General features: G+C 38.1%; 1 protein-coding gene across 1 annotated transcript; it reads left to right on the top strand.

The window, feature by feature from the left end:
- The first annotated feature begins 8,077 nt into the window (after window positions 1-8,077).
- On the top strand, window positions 8,078-12,266 carry LOC121256168 (probable metal-nicotianamine transporter YSL7). Its single transcript, XM_041156838.1, has 6 exons — window positions 8,078-8,513; window positions 9,089-9,252; window positions 10,071-10,168; window positions 10,338-10,472; window positions 10,587-10,776; window positions 11,145-12,266. The coding sequence occupies exons 1-6, from the start codon at window positions 8,093-8,095 to the stop codon at window positions 12,264-12,266; spliced, it is 2,130 nt and encodes a 709-aa protein (XP_041012772.1). The 5' UTR covers window positions 8,078-8,092.
- Window positions 12,267-16,311: the final 4,045 nt, after the last annotated feature.

Here is a 16,311-nt window from a genome sequence, read left to right as displayed (position 1 = left end):
TCCTCTGGCATTGAAAGCAACGTTCCATCCATAAGATTCATACATGACATAGTAGAATTCTTCCCCTATTGGTTTATAGTTGCATGAAAAAAATGGATATTTTGATCCCCTCTTGTAGCCATTTCCTCTTTGCCTTCTGAGCCAGTCTAATTTCTTCCCTTGCTTCCCATTCAACTAGCACCTGTTTAGCATGCAAAAATTCTTCTTCTATAGCCGAGTCATTTCTATCCTGAAGTTGGAACTTTAGAAAGTCCACCATCTCTTCTAGAGCCTTAATCAATATATCCACACTGCCAAAAATATTATGACTCCAAATTTTCAAAGTAGCCTTCACTTTCTTCAATTTAGTAGCTAGATTAACCAAACCACTACCATCGATTGCTGGCTGAGTCCATACTTCCTCCACACACTTCAAAAACGAGTCATGCGAGCCCCACATATTTTGGAAGCGAAAAGGAGAAGAACCATGTGAGAGTCTCGGAACACACAAATGAACCACCATGGGACAATGACTGGACAACTTCCTCATCAGATATTCCATATAAGTTGTGCCAAATAAATTAAAGAAAGCAATATTCATCACCGCTCGGTCTAACCTGGCCCAAATTCAGGACCAACCCTGATGGCCATTACACCAAGACATACTTCTACCTTGAACTCTCATGTCTACAAGTCCACAATTATCTAAGCATACATTAAAATCCATCATTGCCGACAATGGACGAGGATGCCCCCTTATACATTCAGAATCCGAGCGTATTACGTTAAAATCCCCTACCATTAGCCACGGCGATTCTACAGGACAAATACTTTCAAGTTCATCCCATAAACCGCATCGTTCTAACTAAGTACATTTGGCATAAACAAAGGTCACCAACACTCTTTTAGGACCCAAACAAAACCAATCCGAAAGGGATTGATCCGTCATATGAAGGATCTCAAACTCATAATCATCCTTCCAAAAAAGCCATACTTCACCTCCTGAAGACTCATTACAACAAAACTTTGAAAAATCTAAGAAACTGGCCAGCAATTGCATATTTTATTCCTCGTGAAAAGGTTCCAAAATCACCACAACCGTTGCCCGATGCTTTTTAACTAAACTTTTAAGTCTCTTCCTTGACTGTCCCAAACCTCTAATATTCCAAACTAAAATCGTGTCAATCATAAATAAAAAAAAATGAAATTCGAATCTATTCAAATGGCTTATTAAGCTATTGGAATGCCGTTCAAACCTTGTTCAAATAGCTTATTGGTTCATTTGAACAGAAATTGGAATGTGGGAAAGGTCAGGGTCGATTTATCAATAGCATAATTAGATGAATATTTATTTTACTCGTTCGAAAAATTTCTGGACTGGAATAATGTGCACAAAATCTAGGGCACCTGTGAAGCCCATAGTTAGATTTCTCAAAGTGTTATTGCGTGTGTGTGTTGAAGCACTGGCCCGTGTAGAAGCACATGTTATGAATCTAACGCCCCCTCTCCCTTTGAAAATGGCGTCATTCTGTGGCTAAAGGTTAAAAATCCTAACTTTTTTTTTCTTCTTTCTTCTCTCTCTTCCTTCACTTCTCTCCCGCATGCCCCAACACCCCCAGCCTCCCTCTCTTTCTATTTTCTCCTCTGCACTAGTGACCCTGGAGGCTGCCCATGCCGCCGCCACCTCGAAGCCACGAGTCTAGAATGCATAGCACCACCGCCACACTCTGGCCACTACCCTTTTCTTCCCAATCCCTGTCGTCCTATCTTGTCTTCTCGTGATCCGATGTTGTGCGTCTTGCACACCGCTGCACACGCCCAATCCTCCATCGCCACACATCGTTGGTGTTAGTACCTCTATTGCCCTTGGTTATTGTCCAGCTTCGCCAATCATCGTCGAGTGCCATAGAAGAGCCCCTCAGCCTATAAATTGGCCAAGCCTCCACCCCTCGAATGTATCCTGAGCCCTTTTCACCCTCACAATCTCGGCCTCTACCTTTCCAAATCTCTCTTTTTCCCTCTCAATCTTTGCTCCTGTTTTTCTTAAAAAAATTATCTTATCTACTGCAAGTATCATGATTTGCAACCCTCAGGCTCTTACTGAGGGTCATCTGACCACCCCCCCCCCCACCTCATCCATTCCTCTAGCCCTTTCCCCTCTCATATTTCCCACACTTTCGTTATCCTCTCTCTCTCTCTTAGGGTTTCTACCGTTGCCAACCACCATCAACCACTACGAGCTCTTCTTTCCCGATCCTTTGATTTCATCAGATCATACATCCAACTTGATTCCTCATTATAGCATCTCAATTTCTACCCAGATCTGTCGTTATTCACATTGCGCGCTGCTGTCTCCTCCGTTGTGCTCCTCCCTTTTGGATGCTGCCATAGTAAGCTCCTCTACCTCTCGCTTTGCTATTTTATTGTGTGACTTCAATTAAATACAAGTTTTGAAATCTGTCCATCATGCAACGACACGTACACACACTAATTTTCTCTAGACCTGAGAGGAACCACCATGACCAGCAGCTTAGGACTCAGTGTGTCGCAATCATCCAGAAATTACCACCACGTTAGTAGGTGGTCCTCAAACTAAACTTTAAAATACCCATTGTTGGAAGATTTTTGAATTTATGTTGGGAAATGTGGAGTTATGGCCTTGGGTGTGAAGCGTTGGGAACAAATTGTAGTTGGAAAAGGTTATGAATTTGTGGCCAAGGGCTTTGTTAAGCGTTGGAATTAAATTGCAGTTGTTTTTGTATTAAGTACTGGCTTGTGTGAATTTTTATATTTTTTTTTAATTATTAATTGATATTATTCCATGTCAATCACTAATTACTTGTTGCATATCATTATATCTGTTACATGTCATTAAAATTTCAGTAATTGTGCTCTTTTTGTGTTTTTGCTGAAATATGGAAAATGATGGTTTTGGTGTCAAAGGATTATTTTGTGGATGCGTGTGTATCATGACCCCAAGCCGAGAAAGGGCATTACCTTGATGAAGCTTCTTTAGTCATTCAAGAGCGTGTAAAATTGAGTGACGTCTTTTGGGTTGTCGTCGGGCGACAATGGGCTCAGACGAGATGGTAATGCTCTCGAGTCGACTCCATTGGCTCTTTACTGGAGGAGACTAGAGGATGTCTGGTCACGTACTCATCTCTTTTTACAAAATCACATGCACACTCGTTACCCATGGTGTGACAAAGGGTGCCAGAGTGTGCGGATGGTCCATAGGAGAGACCATGATTTATACATTAATCAAATGGTTTTTTAAAAAAATAAAAGGTGGTTTTGGGTGCGTAGTGTTTTGTGTGAATTGGGAATGTACTTGTGATTGTATAAGTTTGTGAATGGTATAATTTCTGATTTTACATGACTTCATATTTTTCCACATACTTGTATTTTGGGTGCTAGGTTTGGTTTCACTTAATGAGATTTTGTGAAATCTCACTTTGGTGTCCCCACATGCAATTCTACTTTGAGAAACTGTAGACTTTGATGCAGAGGACAGTTATGAGCATGGAGGTTCAGCTCCACCTGAGGGCCCTTTTTTCCTCTTGTTGATTAAGTTTTGTTGCCTGGTTAATTTTATTTGGATCACTGTAATATTTAAATGCTCGGATTTGGAAGACTGGTGGTTTATGAAGTTTTTTTGTTTTGTGATGTAGCATTAAATTCTAGTACTGTTAGAATTCCTAACTGTCCATTTATTATTCTAGTATAAATTAATTGCACATTATTATATTGCATTAGGGGTGGGCAAAAACTCTGAAATTCTGACTACGACCAAAATTTGACAAGGCTCCATCTCTAACGGAGTCGGAGTTTTCAAAAATCGGAGTCAGAGGGGATAGTCGGAGTCCAGAGTCCATGTGGGCTTTGGACTCTAACTCCGAATTCTGAAATTTAGACTTAATATATTTTATATTGTAACATAAACAACAGGTAGTTGAGTGGCCTAATTGTGCAACACTGCATTTTTTCAATTAACTGACCCTCGTTCAAGCCTCCCCCTGAGTGCTTCGAAGGGGGTTAGTTTGGTAGTAGTGTGGTAGGCTGTGTTGTACCACCACTCTACAAATGGTAACCATTGTGCCCATTTCTGAGGTTTCTGCCCAGCATAGCACCTTAAGTAATTCTCCACACACTTGTTTAGGGCCTCAGTTTGACCATCCGTCTGTGGATGGTAAGCTGAGCTGTGACTTAGCACTGCTCCCTGCAACTCAAAGAATGCCTTCTAAAATGGGCTCACAAAAACTGGATCCCTGTTAGTTATAATGGTCTGAGGAAGACCATGTAACTTAAAAACATAGTTTAGGAATAGAGTAGCCACCCCAGAAGCTGTGTAAGGATGAGAAAGTGCCATAAAATGACCAAATTTTGTAAATTTGTCAACCACAACTAGAATAACATTCTGGCCTTGAGACACAGGCGCCCCTCTATGAAATCCATAGAATTGTTGGTTTAAGCCTGTTTTGGGATGTGAAGGGGTTGCAGCAACCTCGCTAGTGGTGAGGTTTAATACTTCACTTTCTGACAAGTGTCGCACTCGCGGACTAATTTCTTTATGTCCCTTTTCATGCCCTTCCAATAGAAATCCCTCTTGGCCCTCTAGTATGTCTTTAAGTATCTTGAGTGCCCTCCAAAAGTATGGTCAAGGATGTAATGTAGTACCTTACTTTTGAATGATGAATCAGCCCCAATCACAAGCCTCCCATTCTTCACTAACAACCCTTGTTGTAATTGAAACCCCTTAGGTGGTTACTTGTTGTCTTATGACTGTGTAATAATTTCTTGTGCTTCCTTAGACTCCCCATGGCTTTCTTTCAATTCATTTAACCAATCCAAATTGGGAAAAGTGATTATAGCCAATGACTCCTCCACCACTTCTACCTCATCTTCCTTCATTAACAGTGCGTCGGCAACCAAATTCTCCTTGCCCTTCTTGTAAATAATTACAAAATCATAACCCAACAGTTTGCTCACCCAATTCTATTGAGCCACTGTCCCAACTCTTTGTTCCAACAGAAATTTTAAAGCTTGCTCGTCAATTTTAACAACAAAATATTGGCATAGTAGATAAGTCCTCCGTTTCTTCACGGCCGTAAGCAAGGCCAACAGTTCCTTCTCAAAGTTGATAAAGGGCCATGCCTTTGAGTGCCTTGCTCATATATGCAAAGGGCTGCGTCGACTACATCAAAACTGCCCCCATCCCTCTACCACTAGCATCACACTCGATAGTAAAAGTTTGAGAAAAATCAGGTAATCTGAGCACAGTGAGGCTGGTCACAGCTAACCTTAACTCATTAAACGCCCTTGTAGCTTCCTCACTCCAAACAAAGGAATTCTTCTTCAATAAATCAGTAAGTGGGGCTCCAATAGTTCCATAATTTTTTATGAATTTCTGGTAATACCCCGTGAGGCCCAATAAACCCCTAAGTGACTTCAGATTTGTCGGGTTAGGCCATTTTAACATGACCCTTATTTTGCTTGGGTCAGCCATAACCCCTTCCGCATTTATTACATGCCCCAAATAATCCACATTTTTCACGCCAAACTGATATTTTGAGAGTTTTACATACAACTGGTTCACTTTTAAAACTCCCAACACCTTTTCCAAGTGATCTAAGTGTTCATTCCACTCTTTGTTGTACACTAGTATGTTGTCAAAGAATACTAGCACAAATTTCCTCAAATATAGCTTAAACACCAAATTCATCAACCCTTGGAAGGTTGATGGGGCATTAGTTAGTCCAAACGACAACACAAAGAACTCATAATGTCCCTTGTGAGTCCAAAATGCAGTTGTCTCCACATCTTTTGGTATCACCCTAATTTGGTGGTACCTAGACCTCAGGTCCAATTTTGAGAAAAACTTCGACTCATTTAATTCATGTAATAGCTCGTAAATCACAGGAATAGGGAATTTGTCCTTAACCGTCTGTTGGTTAAGGGCCTTATAATATACACATATCCACCAACTCCCATTTGCCTTACGAACCAACAACATGGGAGATGAAAATGGGCAGATACTTAGCCTTATTACCTTTGTCTCCAACAATTCAGCTACTATTTTTTCAATTTCAGCCTTTTGGTAATGTGGGTGACGCTAAGGTCATGTTGTTATGGGCTGAGTTCCCTCTTTAAGAGTGATTCTGTGGTCCTGCTTCCGTAAGGCTGGTAACCCCTTTGGGACTTCAAAAATTTTCTTAAATGTTGTAGGGATTTTTTGCAAATTTGCCCCCCATTGAACATTCTTGTCACATTGCCCTCCCCCCATTAATTGTAAAAACAGCCCCATACCCTTACTCATAGAAGTGATAACAGACTTAGTACCTCCCTCCCAGGGTCAATTCTTCCAACCCCAATCCTACCAACTGCACCTCCTTTTTTTCATACTCAAATTGTATAGTAAGTTGTGAGAAATCCCACATAATTGGCCCCAAAGACTCTAACCGTTTCACCCCTAAGACCACATTGCAACCACCCAAGGATAACACATAAAAAGATGGGTTGAAATGAGTACCTTGAATTGTTGTGTTCACTGCATGGCAATACCCTTCATTGAGGAGAACTTGCCGTTTGTGATTTTGACTACCAACTTTTGAGATTTGTCCACTCCTAGTCTAGTTTTCTTAACAATGGCGGAATCTAAGAAATTATGCGTGTTGCCGAAGACCACCAAAATTACTACATGCTCCTTCCCAATCCTTCCCATTACCCGCATTGTTTAGTATTTGGTGTGCCGGTAATTGCATTGTGTGAGATCTCAGGTTCCACTTGCACTAACTGAGATGATGTTTCCCCTTCACCTTGTAATTCTGGAAGTACTTCTGCTGTGTCACCATTCTCCAATTCTTCAGTGCCCATTAACAGGTAAATCTTAAGGCTCTTACACACATGTTGTGGATTCCACTTTTCCTTACAATGATAGCACAAGCTCTTCCGACGTTTATCATACGTGAAAAGTGAGGAAACTTTCTTAGGATTGTATTTCTGCAACCTTGAACTCCCTACACCCCACTGAGTAGTGCTGTTAGAATATGTGTTTGTTGACCCCATAGGCTTCTCCGAGTGCACCTTGACAAATTTTCTAGTGTTAGTCATAAATTCTTCTTATATACGGGCCAATCCAAATGCAGCATTCAGATTAAGTGGGTTAAACATCCGTAGGGGTAATCTGATTTCGTCTTTCAAACCACTAAGAAAACAACTCAATTTGTACTGATATGAGAGTCCGCATAGTCAATTCAAGAGTGCCTCGAATTGAGCTTTGTAGATTGCTACTGTGGAGATTTGCTTAAGACGAGTGAGTGTCTCTATAGGATCATCATAAGTCGTAGGTCCAAAACGCACCAATATAGCCCGAAGCAAAGTCTCCCAACTATTAAACTGTATCGTGTCCAATGCATGATGGTACCAAACAAGAGCTTCCCCCTCCATATAATAGGAGACAATTAAAATAAGCTGTGTTGGGGGTGTTTGGTAGTAGTCAAAATATTGAGACGCCTTAAATATCCACCCTTAGGGATTTTCCCCATCAAAATGGAGAAAGTCTAAACGTATGCATCTGGGATTGATAGTTATATTTATGATGTTGATAGTTACTACGTGCTAGACTAGACAAAAGTATGCACTATAGATTCATAGAAGATAAATATAAAAGGTATATTATCATGGTATTATAGATGTGGCATTGCAAATTTAAAAAAAAAAGGATCACATGGACATAGAGACCTTATCACGCCCATATATCGAAAGGTATAGAGAAAATTATTGGATAAAAAAAAATCTTTTGAAGTTTGATAAAATGATTCCTACAACAAAATTAAAATTTCCAATCAGGGCAGATTCTCTAATTAAGATTTTTCGGGAGCCCCCATTAATGATTCATTCCGCTATTGAGTTGAACCTACATATATAGTCTGTAGATTCATATCTTGATCCAACTGTTTATTCCTTTTTATATGGAACTCCGATAAGAATCAGTCTTTAAGAGTAATTCAAGAGCAACAAGAACGCAAAGGGAAGCCAAAGACTCTCAAAACACACACACTTAGAGAGAGAGAGAGAGAGAGAGAGTAGAGGCTAAGATCAATCAAGAACTGCAATGGCTAGTAGGAACCCTATAGGCAATGAGAGATCAGAAAGAAAAGATTATGAGTTTGATGAAGAAGAGAATATGATCAGGAAGAGATCAGAAGTTGATCATGATGGAAGAGTGGTACTGGCAGAGGAAGCATTAATCAACGACACGAAGGTGCCACCATGGACGAAGCAAATAACAATAAGGTCAATGGCAACAAGCTTCGCGTTGAGCGTTATCTTTAATGTGATTGTGTGCAAGCTTAACCTAACAACAGGTGTGATACCTTCGCTTAATGTGGCGGCTGGATTGTTGGGTTTCGCCGTGGTGAAGGCCTACACGGCCCTGATCAGTAAATGTGGCCTCTTGACGCAACCATTCACTATGCAAGAAAATACGGTCATCCAAACATGCGTTGTTGCTTCCTCTGGAATCGCGTTCAGCAGTATGCATCATGTTCTTGATCCTATTTTTTGGTCAAAGAGTACTTGATCAATTATCATTGGGTTTGTTAATTGTTCTTTAATTGCAGTAGTACTGTTATTATTTAAAATTTCATCATGATCTAAGAATGGTATATATATGATCTACAATTAATGTACGTTTACTGGTAAAAAAATCCACTTGGAATATTAATATTGTTATCTATATTTTAGGAACTACTACTGCATGTCAAGATGAATTTTCTAAAATTTTTGCAATCTTATGGTCACAAACATGAGTTCAACATTTCTAGTTATTTTATATTAAAAAAAATAATGCAGCCAATCACATCAGTGGAGTGCACAAAGAATACGCAAAAATGACTGTATATAGAATTTTTGATACGTGGATGTAATCATTTAAGAATAATTGGCTGGCCTGCATCATGGCTAGTTGTTCTTTGTAGTACTGCTCATTAGTACTTGTTAATAAATTGGAAACTAAACTATATATATCTATACATGATATCTATGCATGCTTGCTTAATTGGTAGTTAATTAATTAATAAGTTTTTGGTTGTATATACAAAATTATTAGGTGGAACTGCAAGTTATGTGCTCGGTATGAGTCCATTTATAGCTGCCAATGTCGATGGAGCGAACACACCGAGAAACGTCAAGCATCTATCTGTTGGTTGGATGATTGGGTTCCTCCTTTCTGTGAGCTTTGTTGGCTTGTTCTCTATTGTGCCCCTAAGAAAGGTTAGAAAATAAATTAAGACATTTTGGTAATAATGATAAGATTAATTGGTTAATGTTCTCAAGACAATAATATTCTAATATTCTAATTCCAATGAATTCTCTTGTGAAGTAATGAGAGAATTTTAATTAATTCTCTTATTTTTGGATATATTGTATGAGTGCTTGATCAACTAGAAAGAGATACACATATATATATATATATAATATATATATATATATATGGAGATCTCACATGCACATTTAATGTTATCTTTCTCTTTTCAAACATTGAGCCAACCAATCAGAATATATCTCCCACCTTTTATATATATACACACACATTAGGGGAACGATCCCGGGTGCGTTAGCTCCAGGGTGTACTTGACATAATGATTTAAATAAAAAATAAATAAAAAAGTCAGTAGTTTATTTGTCTGGAAAAAGAAAATACAAAGTTAAAAAAAGACAAAAAATTAAGATTAAAAAAAAAATCTAAATTTCAGCAAAATATCTAACCGTATGGCTATTAAAAGCCTTTTGATAAAACATGATCATTCATTAAATTCTACAAGGGAGCTACACATCAAAAGATCAAGGTTCTTAAGGACATTTTGGTAAAATAAGATTCTTCGTTAAATTCTACAAGGGAGTTACACGTCAAATGGTCAAGTATTTTAAGAATCTTTTGATAAAACAGAACTTAATGGACTTAACGGAAAAATAATAAAAATTATTATTTATAGTTAGATAGTCACTTGTTATAATAGGATAGGTATATATATATATATATATATATATATATATATATATATAAAGCTTTGAAAATTCATGTCTCACAGATGATGATCCTAAAGTACAAGTTAAGCTACCCAAGTGGGAACGCCACTGCATACCTCATCAACAGCTTCCACACACCCAGAGGAGCCAAGCTGGCAACGTGAGCATTACAAATTTATACATGAACATTTTGATTAATATTCGCATGCCCAAGTTGTTCAGACGAATGAGAAGGATTTAAAGGATTCATAAGTTTTGTAATCTTACTTGTGAGTTAATTTGACTCTCTCCATGATTATCTGCTAATGCATTTATTTTCATGGATACAGGAAACAGGTTGCTGTGCTGTTTAAAAGCTTCTGCTTTAGCTTTGTGTTTGCCTTTTTCCAATGGTTTTACACTGCTGCTGAGGGATGTGGGTTTTCAAGCTTCCCTACATTTGGTCTCCAAGCCTATAAACAGAGGTAGATTTAAGTGTTTTCTAATCACTTTAAGACCGTAATTGATCAATGCATTCTCAAATAAATTTCGATAGAAGAAAGGAAGATGATCATTATCTGAAATTGTCAACTGGGCAGGTTCTACCTTGATTTCTCCTCGACTTACGTGGGTGTTGGAATGATTTGTCCTTACATGGTGAATATATCTTTGCTTATTGGAGCCGTAGTATCATGGGGGGTCATGTGGCCATTGATTGAGCTTAAGAAAGGTGTTTGGTATAGTGCTGAACTGTCCGAGAGCAATCTCCATGGAATTCAAGGATATAGGGTATTTATATTTATAGTACAAAACTATACTAGTTTCCCTGATTTAGCAAATGAAAAGAAATAAGAACGGGCATACATGTATGTACGCAAGACGTTTGTATTTAGATTACAAAATTAATCCCACAAACTGATGTAGTTTCATCTGATTCGTTAGATCTACTTTACAATAAAAATAATTTTATAATCTGATGAACTACATCACGCCATATCAATTTGTGAGATTATTTTTATATAATCTCTTTGTAGGTAGATCTAGTATTAATTACCTTGTATTTATATACAACCATCTTCTTTCCACTGTCGTCATCATGACAATTTGTGTTATAATTTACACTCACTTACCTTTTTCTTTTGTGCATGTCTCCATAGGTTTTTATTGCCATTTCCATGATGCTGGGTGACGGTCTTTTCCACTTTGTCTACATGCTAATCAAAACTATATGCAGTCTTGCAACGCATAAATCTGAGAATAAAGAATCATCTTCCATTATCCCTGAAATTTCGGAAAAGTCACCAGATTCTGCGATTGCAAACTACAATGAGCAACGACGAATTAAATTTTTCTTGGAAGATCAGATTCCCAATCCGGTAGCCATGCTTGGTTATCTTATCCTTGCAGCCATATCCATTATTGTTGTCCCATTCATCTTCCATCAATTGAAGTGGTATCATATATTGGTTGCTTATGTCATAGCCCCAATTTTGGCCTTCTGCAATGCCTATGGCTGCGGTCTTACTGACTGGTCTCTTGCCTCCAACTATGGCAAAGTTGCTATCATCATTTTCAGTTCTTGGGTTGGCCTTGAAAATGGAGGAGTTGTTGCTGGTCTTGCCTCTTGTGGAGTGATGATGAGTATTGTTTCTACAGCTTCTGATCTCATGCAGGACTTTAAGACTGGATATCTGACTTTGGCGTCTCCTCGCTCCATGTTCCTTAGCCAGGTTTTTGGTACAGCCATGGGTTGCGTCATGTCTCCTTTGGTCTTCTGGTTTTTCTACAAAGCATATCCTATTGGAGACCCAGATGGACCGTATCCCGCACCATACGCAGCAATGTACCGTGGGATTGCCCTTCTTGGAGTTGAGGGTTTGGATTCCCTTCCCAAGAATTGTGTCAAACTTGCTATCACATTCTTCTTTGCTGCTATGGCACTAAATATACTTGGTGAGCTGCTGAAGCATTGTGAAAAGAAGTATAAGATATATAGGTTTGTTCCAAGCCCAATGTGCATGGCCATCCCATTCTATCTTGGTGGTTACTTCGCCATTGACATGGGTCTTGGGAGCTTGATTCTTTTCTTGTGGGAGCAGAAGAACAAGCAAAAGGCCAAAGACTTTGGCCCTGCTGTGGCATCTGGCCTCATATGTGGTGATTCTTTGTGGGGAATTCCAGCCGCTATACTTGCTCTTGCTGGTGTTGAAGCTCCTCTTTGTATGAAGTTCTTGTCTGCCGCTGTCAATAAAAAGGTTGATGCCTTTCTGGGTAACTAATTAGTGGATACTTCAACACTAGGCAAATTATCCGTACATATATAGCCTGCATGACTTCTTTTATGCCATTTTGAGTGTTCTAGTTAGGATAGTTTTTAAGTCCGTAATGGACTTGCAAGAATATTTAAGCATGAGTACGTTTTCTAGCTTTTGAGCAAATTATGAAATTATGCCATTTTGACTATTACTACTTGAGGTTCAAAATCCTGATGCATGGTCCTTAAAATATGCATGTCTTCTCATAGTTATGTTCAATGCCCTACTCCAGTCTCCAAGGACATCGTTAATGCAATGTCTTTTTCCATTACATGAGGTGTCAAAATAAGGGGACAAGTTGAGTAAGCAAAATAGCATTTTTCTTTTCCATTACGATGGACCCGTGTACGGTAGTATTGATTGATTCATGTCCATGGCTTGATAAATAAATAAAACTAGTCACAGTCTCAATATATTGTAACGCCCCAATCTCCCATTAGGATTTAATGGAGGCCACTGAAATGTCGAGACAAACAAAACAAGATTATATACTCTAGTACATGATAGATAATATACAATGCACCTAATATGCATTTAGCAATATGCAATAATTGCAGCAAAAAAAACGTTTCAACTATATTATGTATCAAAATAAACTAGAATCCCAAAATAATCTTCATAACGTTAAGCATACATATTTATTCATCATCCATAAAAAAAGGCATAACCTTAAACAAAAGTATTGTATTGGAGTAGGAAACTCCTTAATTACAAACCTCTACATAGTCTCAAACTTAGAGATCAAGCCACTCACAACAACAAAATAACATTCAGAAATCAGAGTATGATCTCCATTATTTCTTCTAGGTCTAAATCCCCACTAGCTAGTCAATCTCATCTAGCCTTGTCCGTTTGTCTTCACATCGACCTGATACAAATTTTACCATTTCGAGTAGGAATCCCAACTGCCATGGAAAAATTTTGAAAATCGCAGTAAGTTATACTACTAACGTACCAGCAGTTTACAAAGCATGTACAACAATAAACATGGTCTGAATACATGAGTGAGATCAACTTGCTTTTACAAAAATATAACGTCATTATCATCAAAACTTCATACTTCTTGACATGCTTCCTTTCATAAAATAACGTCATTCATTATTATTCTTATTCTTGTTCTTATTCAAATGGTGGATTCCTCACAATTCCCCATAAATTGTGTGCTTCTACTGGTTATCGCACAACATCACAAGCTCTTAGACCAGTTGTTAATACGTTATCAGAGATACTCAGATAGAGCAAAGTGCCTATGCCATGAGTATTTTATTCACTTCATTAGATATACTTAGGTAGAGCAGAGTACCTACACTATGAGCATTTTATTATTTTATGCACCTACCAGCGTTAAGTACTTTCAACTTTGCTCCAGCAATCTTTTGATCATATTCAAGCATGTTGAAAGTTCTTTATAAATTCAGGAGATTCCACTCCATTATTATACACTTCTAAATAGACTGAAGAGTTCTACTAGGACAATCTCTAGCCCGTCCTAGCATTGAGTTTGTGACAAAATATTTTTCATGCTTGACTCAGGCTTTATGACTGTTACTCATCCATGTGCTTGCTTGGGCTGGCAAGCATTGTAAAGATGCTTACAAGTTAACAGTTATTTCATTTTTTTCCGCAATAAAAACTCTAATTATGTTTTTATTTAAAATATAATCCATTTACTAATATTTTATGAAATTAATAATTGTTTTATATATTTAATAAATCTCTTGCTTGGCATCAATCACGAAAACACCTGGCATCACAGCCTAAGGGAAGGGGTGTTACAGAGTGATCAGTATTTTCTTTCGATGTTGCTCTTCATCTTAAGTTGTGGCTTTTTATACAATTTTCAAAGCCTATAAATGTTTTTCATGTGTTAAATTTGGATCGGTCATATAGTTGGGAATTGATGGTTATTCCCTAAGAATAAAGCCAAGTGGCCATTATCTAAAAAGTAAATTTTAGAGTTATTCACCATGTAGCGAGAATATTTAAGTGAGGAGCACTAGTTATCCCTATTCCCAACATCATCGAATAGGGAATAACAAATCTTTCGCGAATCTTTTTGGGAAGGTTTAAATATATATTGAGTTTGATAAAAATTGAAAGTTAAATAAAATATTATAAGAATATTATTTTTTAATATTATTAATATTATTTTGAGATTTGAAAATGTTGAATTGTTTATTATATTTTGTGTGAAAAAGTAAAAAATTTGTAATGATTAGATAAGATGAATTAAGATAAGTTGGGAAGACTTTTATATCTAAATAGGGTCTAAATTAGGGTTGTGCATCCGGATCTGGATATCCAAATCCAAATCCAACTTTTTAAAAGTAGGTGAATATCCGCCCGGTTAACCCGGATTGAAACCCGAGCAGATATCCGAATTTGGACCCATATATCCGGTTTCAACTAAAACCGGATATCCAGATTTTATACATTTTTTTTTTTTTTAAAAAAAAGCCAAACTAAAAAGGAAAGGAAAAAAAATCAAATCTAGATCTGCTTTTTCCTGCACGATAATCTCACATACCTTTTGAGGACTTTATTTGTCGTCGATGTTCCTTCCTCATGTTCATTCGAATCTCATCAACATCAATATCGTCTGTACAAAGCATTGATTTCCACTCCTTATCGTGGACGAAAGCTAGGATGTATCTACTGTCTTCTTTCTCTGAATCGGGTCTTCTGGAAAGGAACAGAGGCTCACCTCCGAACTTCTCATCTCCATACATGTACTTCTTTAGTTCTCCTGTGAATAGATCAACTTTGGCAAAATCAGATACTTTCAGCCATTGCTCTGCAAGGGCTAAATACACGAACTGGGTTTTCCTCCTGAGCATGTTCCGGTTCACCATTTCGGCCTCTAAGTTTACTTGTTCAGAATCGGATAAAATGGGACGACGCTTGGACTTTCCAGTCTTCAAGTCAAGGCAAATTTCAGAGATATGAAAGAGAGTTGTCTGTCAAACACGTTCAGAGTCTTTCTCTTCAGCCCCAACGACAGTTTCCCACCCACATTCGCGTGCCCGAGTCCATGGTACTCATGGTGCTGGTGGCCGGTCTCGTAAGACGGGTATTTTGGAGGAGAGTTGAGGGAAGAGGGCTCTGAGAGTAAAGTTTAGGCTTTAAAAGAAACCGATTACGGATATCCGGTTTAAAAACCAGATCCGAATGGATATAAGATTTTTCTACCAGTCCAGATTTACCCAGATTTTCAGGTTTCGAACCGGACCGAAAAAAATCCAGCCCGATTCTACACCCCTAGTCTAAATCAGAGTGATTGGTGACAGTCGACCTCCGTTCGGTCACGTTGCAAGATATTCCTTTAGTCCAAAACAAATTTACTAGGTCATTGGGAGGAGGTAGGGTCGGGTAGTGCCAAGTTTACCCATTGCAGCATGAACAATATAATCAAGTCTGAAAGCAAAAGTGGAAGATGAGAAGTATACAGGGGAAAGATGAACAATGGCAATAGACGGAATGAATATTTCTAGCACTTCGAGGGTCCAGGCCTCCAGATTGCAAATAGAAATTTTTAAAGAGTAATGCTACATACAGTCGTAGAGTGCACAAGCGTCGTGCAATCGCTTTGAAAAAGAGTAGGGTCCACTATTAAAAATTAATTTTTTTTCATGTGAGTCTCGTATTTATTCATTTTTTTCAAAATAACTGCACAACGCTTGTACACTCACGCCTGCAATTATCATTTCTCATTTTAAAAAGAGATTCCGATGATTTTCATTAAATTTACTAGATATTTAAAGATACTTCTCCCTTTACAATCGGACCCACTATTACCCACTAAACATAAAAAGATAACAACTAACAGTAATGGGTAACAACCCACTACAAAACAATCCCAACATAACTCGAGCACTCAACTCATCCCTAAATCTAAGGAAACAACTCATAACACTAACACATAAAACAACCCACTAACACATAAAACAACCCACTAACACTTAAGAAAATACCCATCAGATTCTCTTCAGACAATGGATAATTCATGCGC

Source organism: Juglans microcarpa x Juglans regia, chromosome 3D (genome assembly GCF_004785595.1).
Source record: "Juglans microcarpa x Juglans regia isolate MS1-56 chromosome 3D, Jm3101_v1.0, whole genome shotgun sequence".
Taxonomy (NCBI): domain Eukaryota; kingdom Viridiplantae; phylum Streptophyta; class Magnoliopsida; order Fagales; family Juglandaceae; genus Juglans; species Juglans microcarpa x Juglans regia.
This window is presented reverse-complemented; position numbering and strand designations above follow the sequence as displayed.

Coding starts and splice junctions, on each gene's coding strand:
- LOC121256168 (XM_041156838.1), top strand. CDS start 8,093: ATGGCTAGTAGGAACCCTATAGGCAATGAGAGATCAGAAAGAAAAGAT. Junction 10,169..10,337: donor AGAGGAGCCAAGCTGGCAAC/GTGAGCATTACA, acceptor TCATGGATACAG/GAAACAGGTTGCTGTGCTGT. Junction 10,473..10,586: donor CTCCAAGCCTATAAACAGAG/GTAGATTTAAGT, acceptor TCAACTGGGCAG/GTTCTACCTTGATTTCTCCT.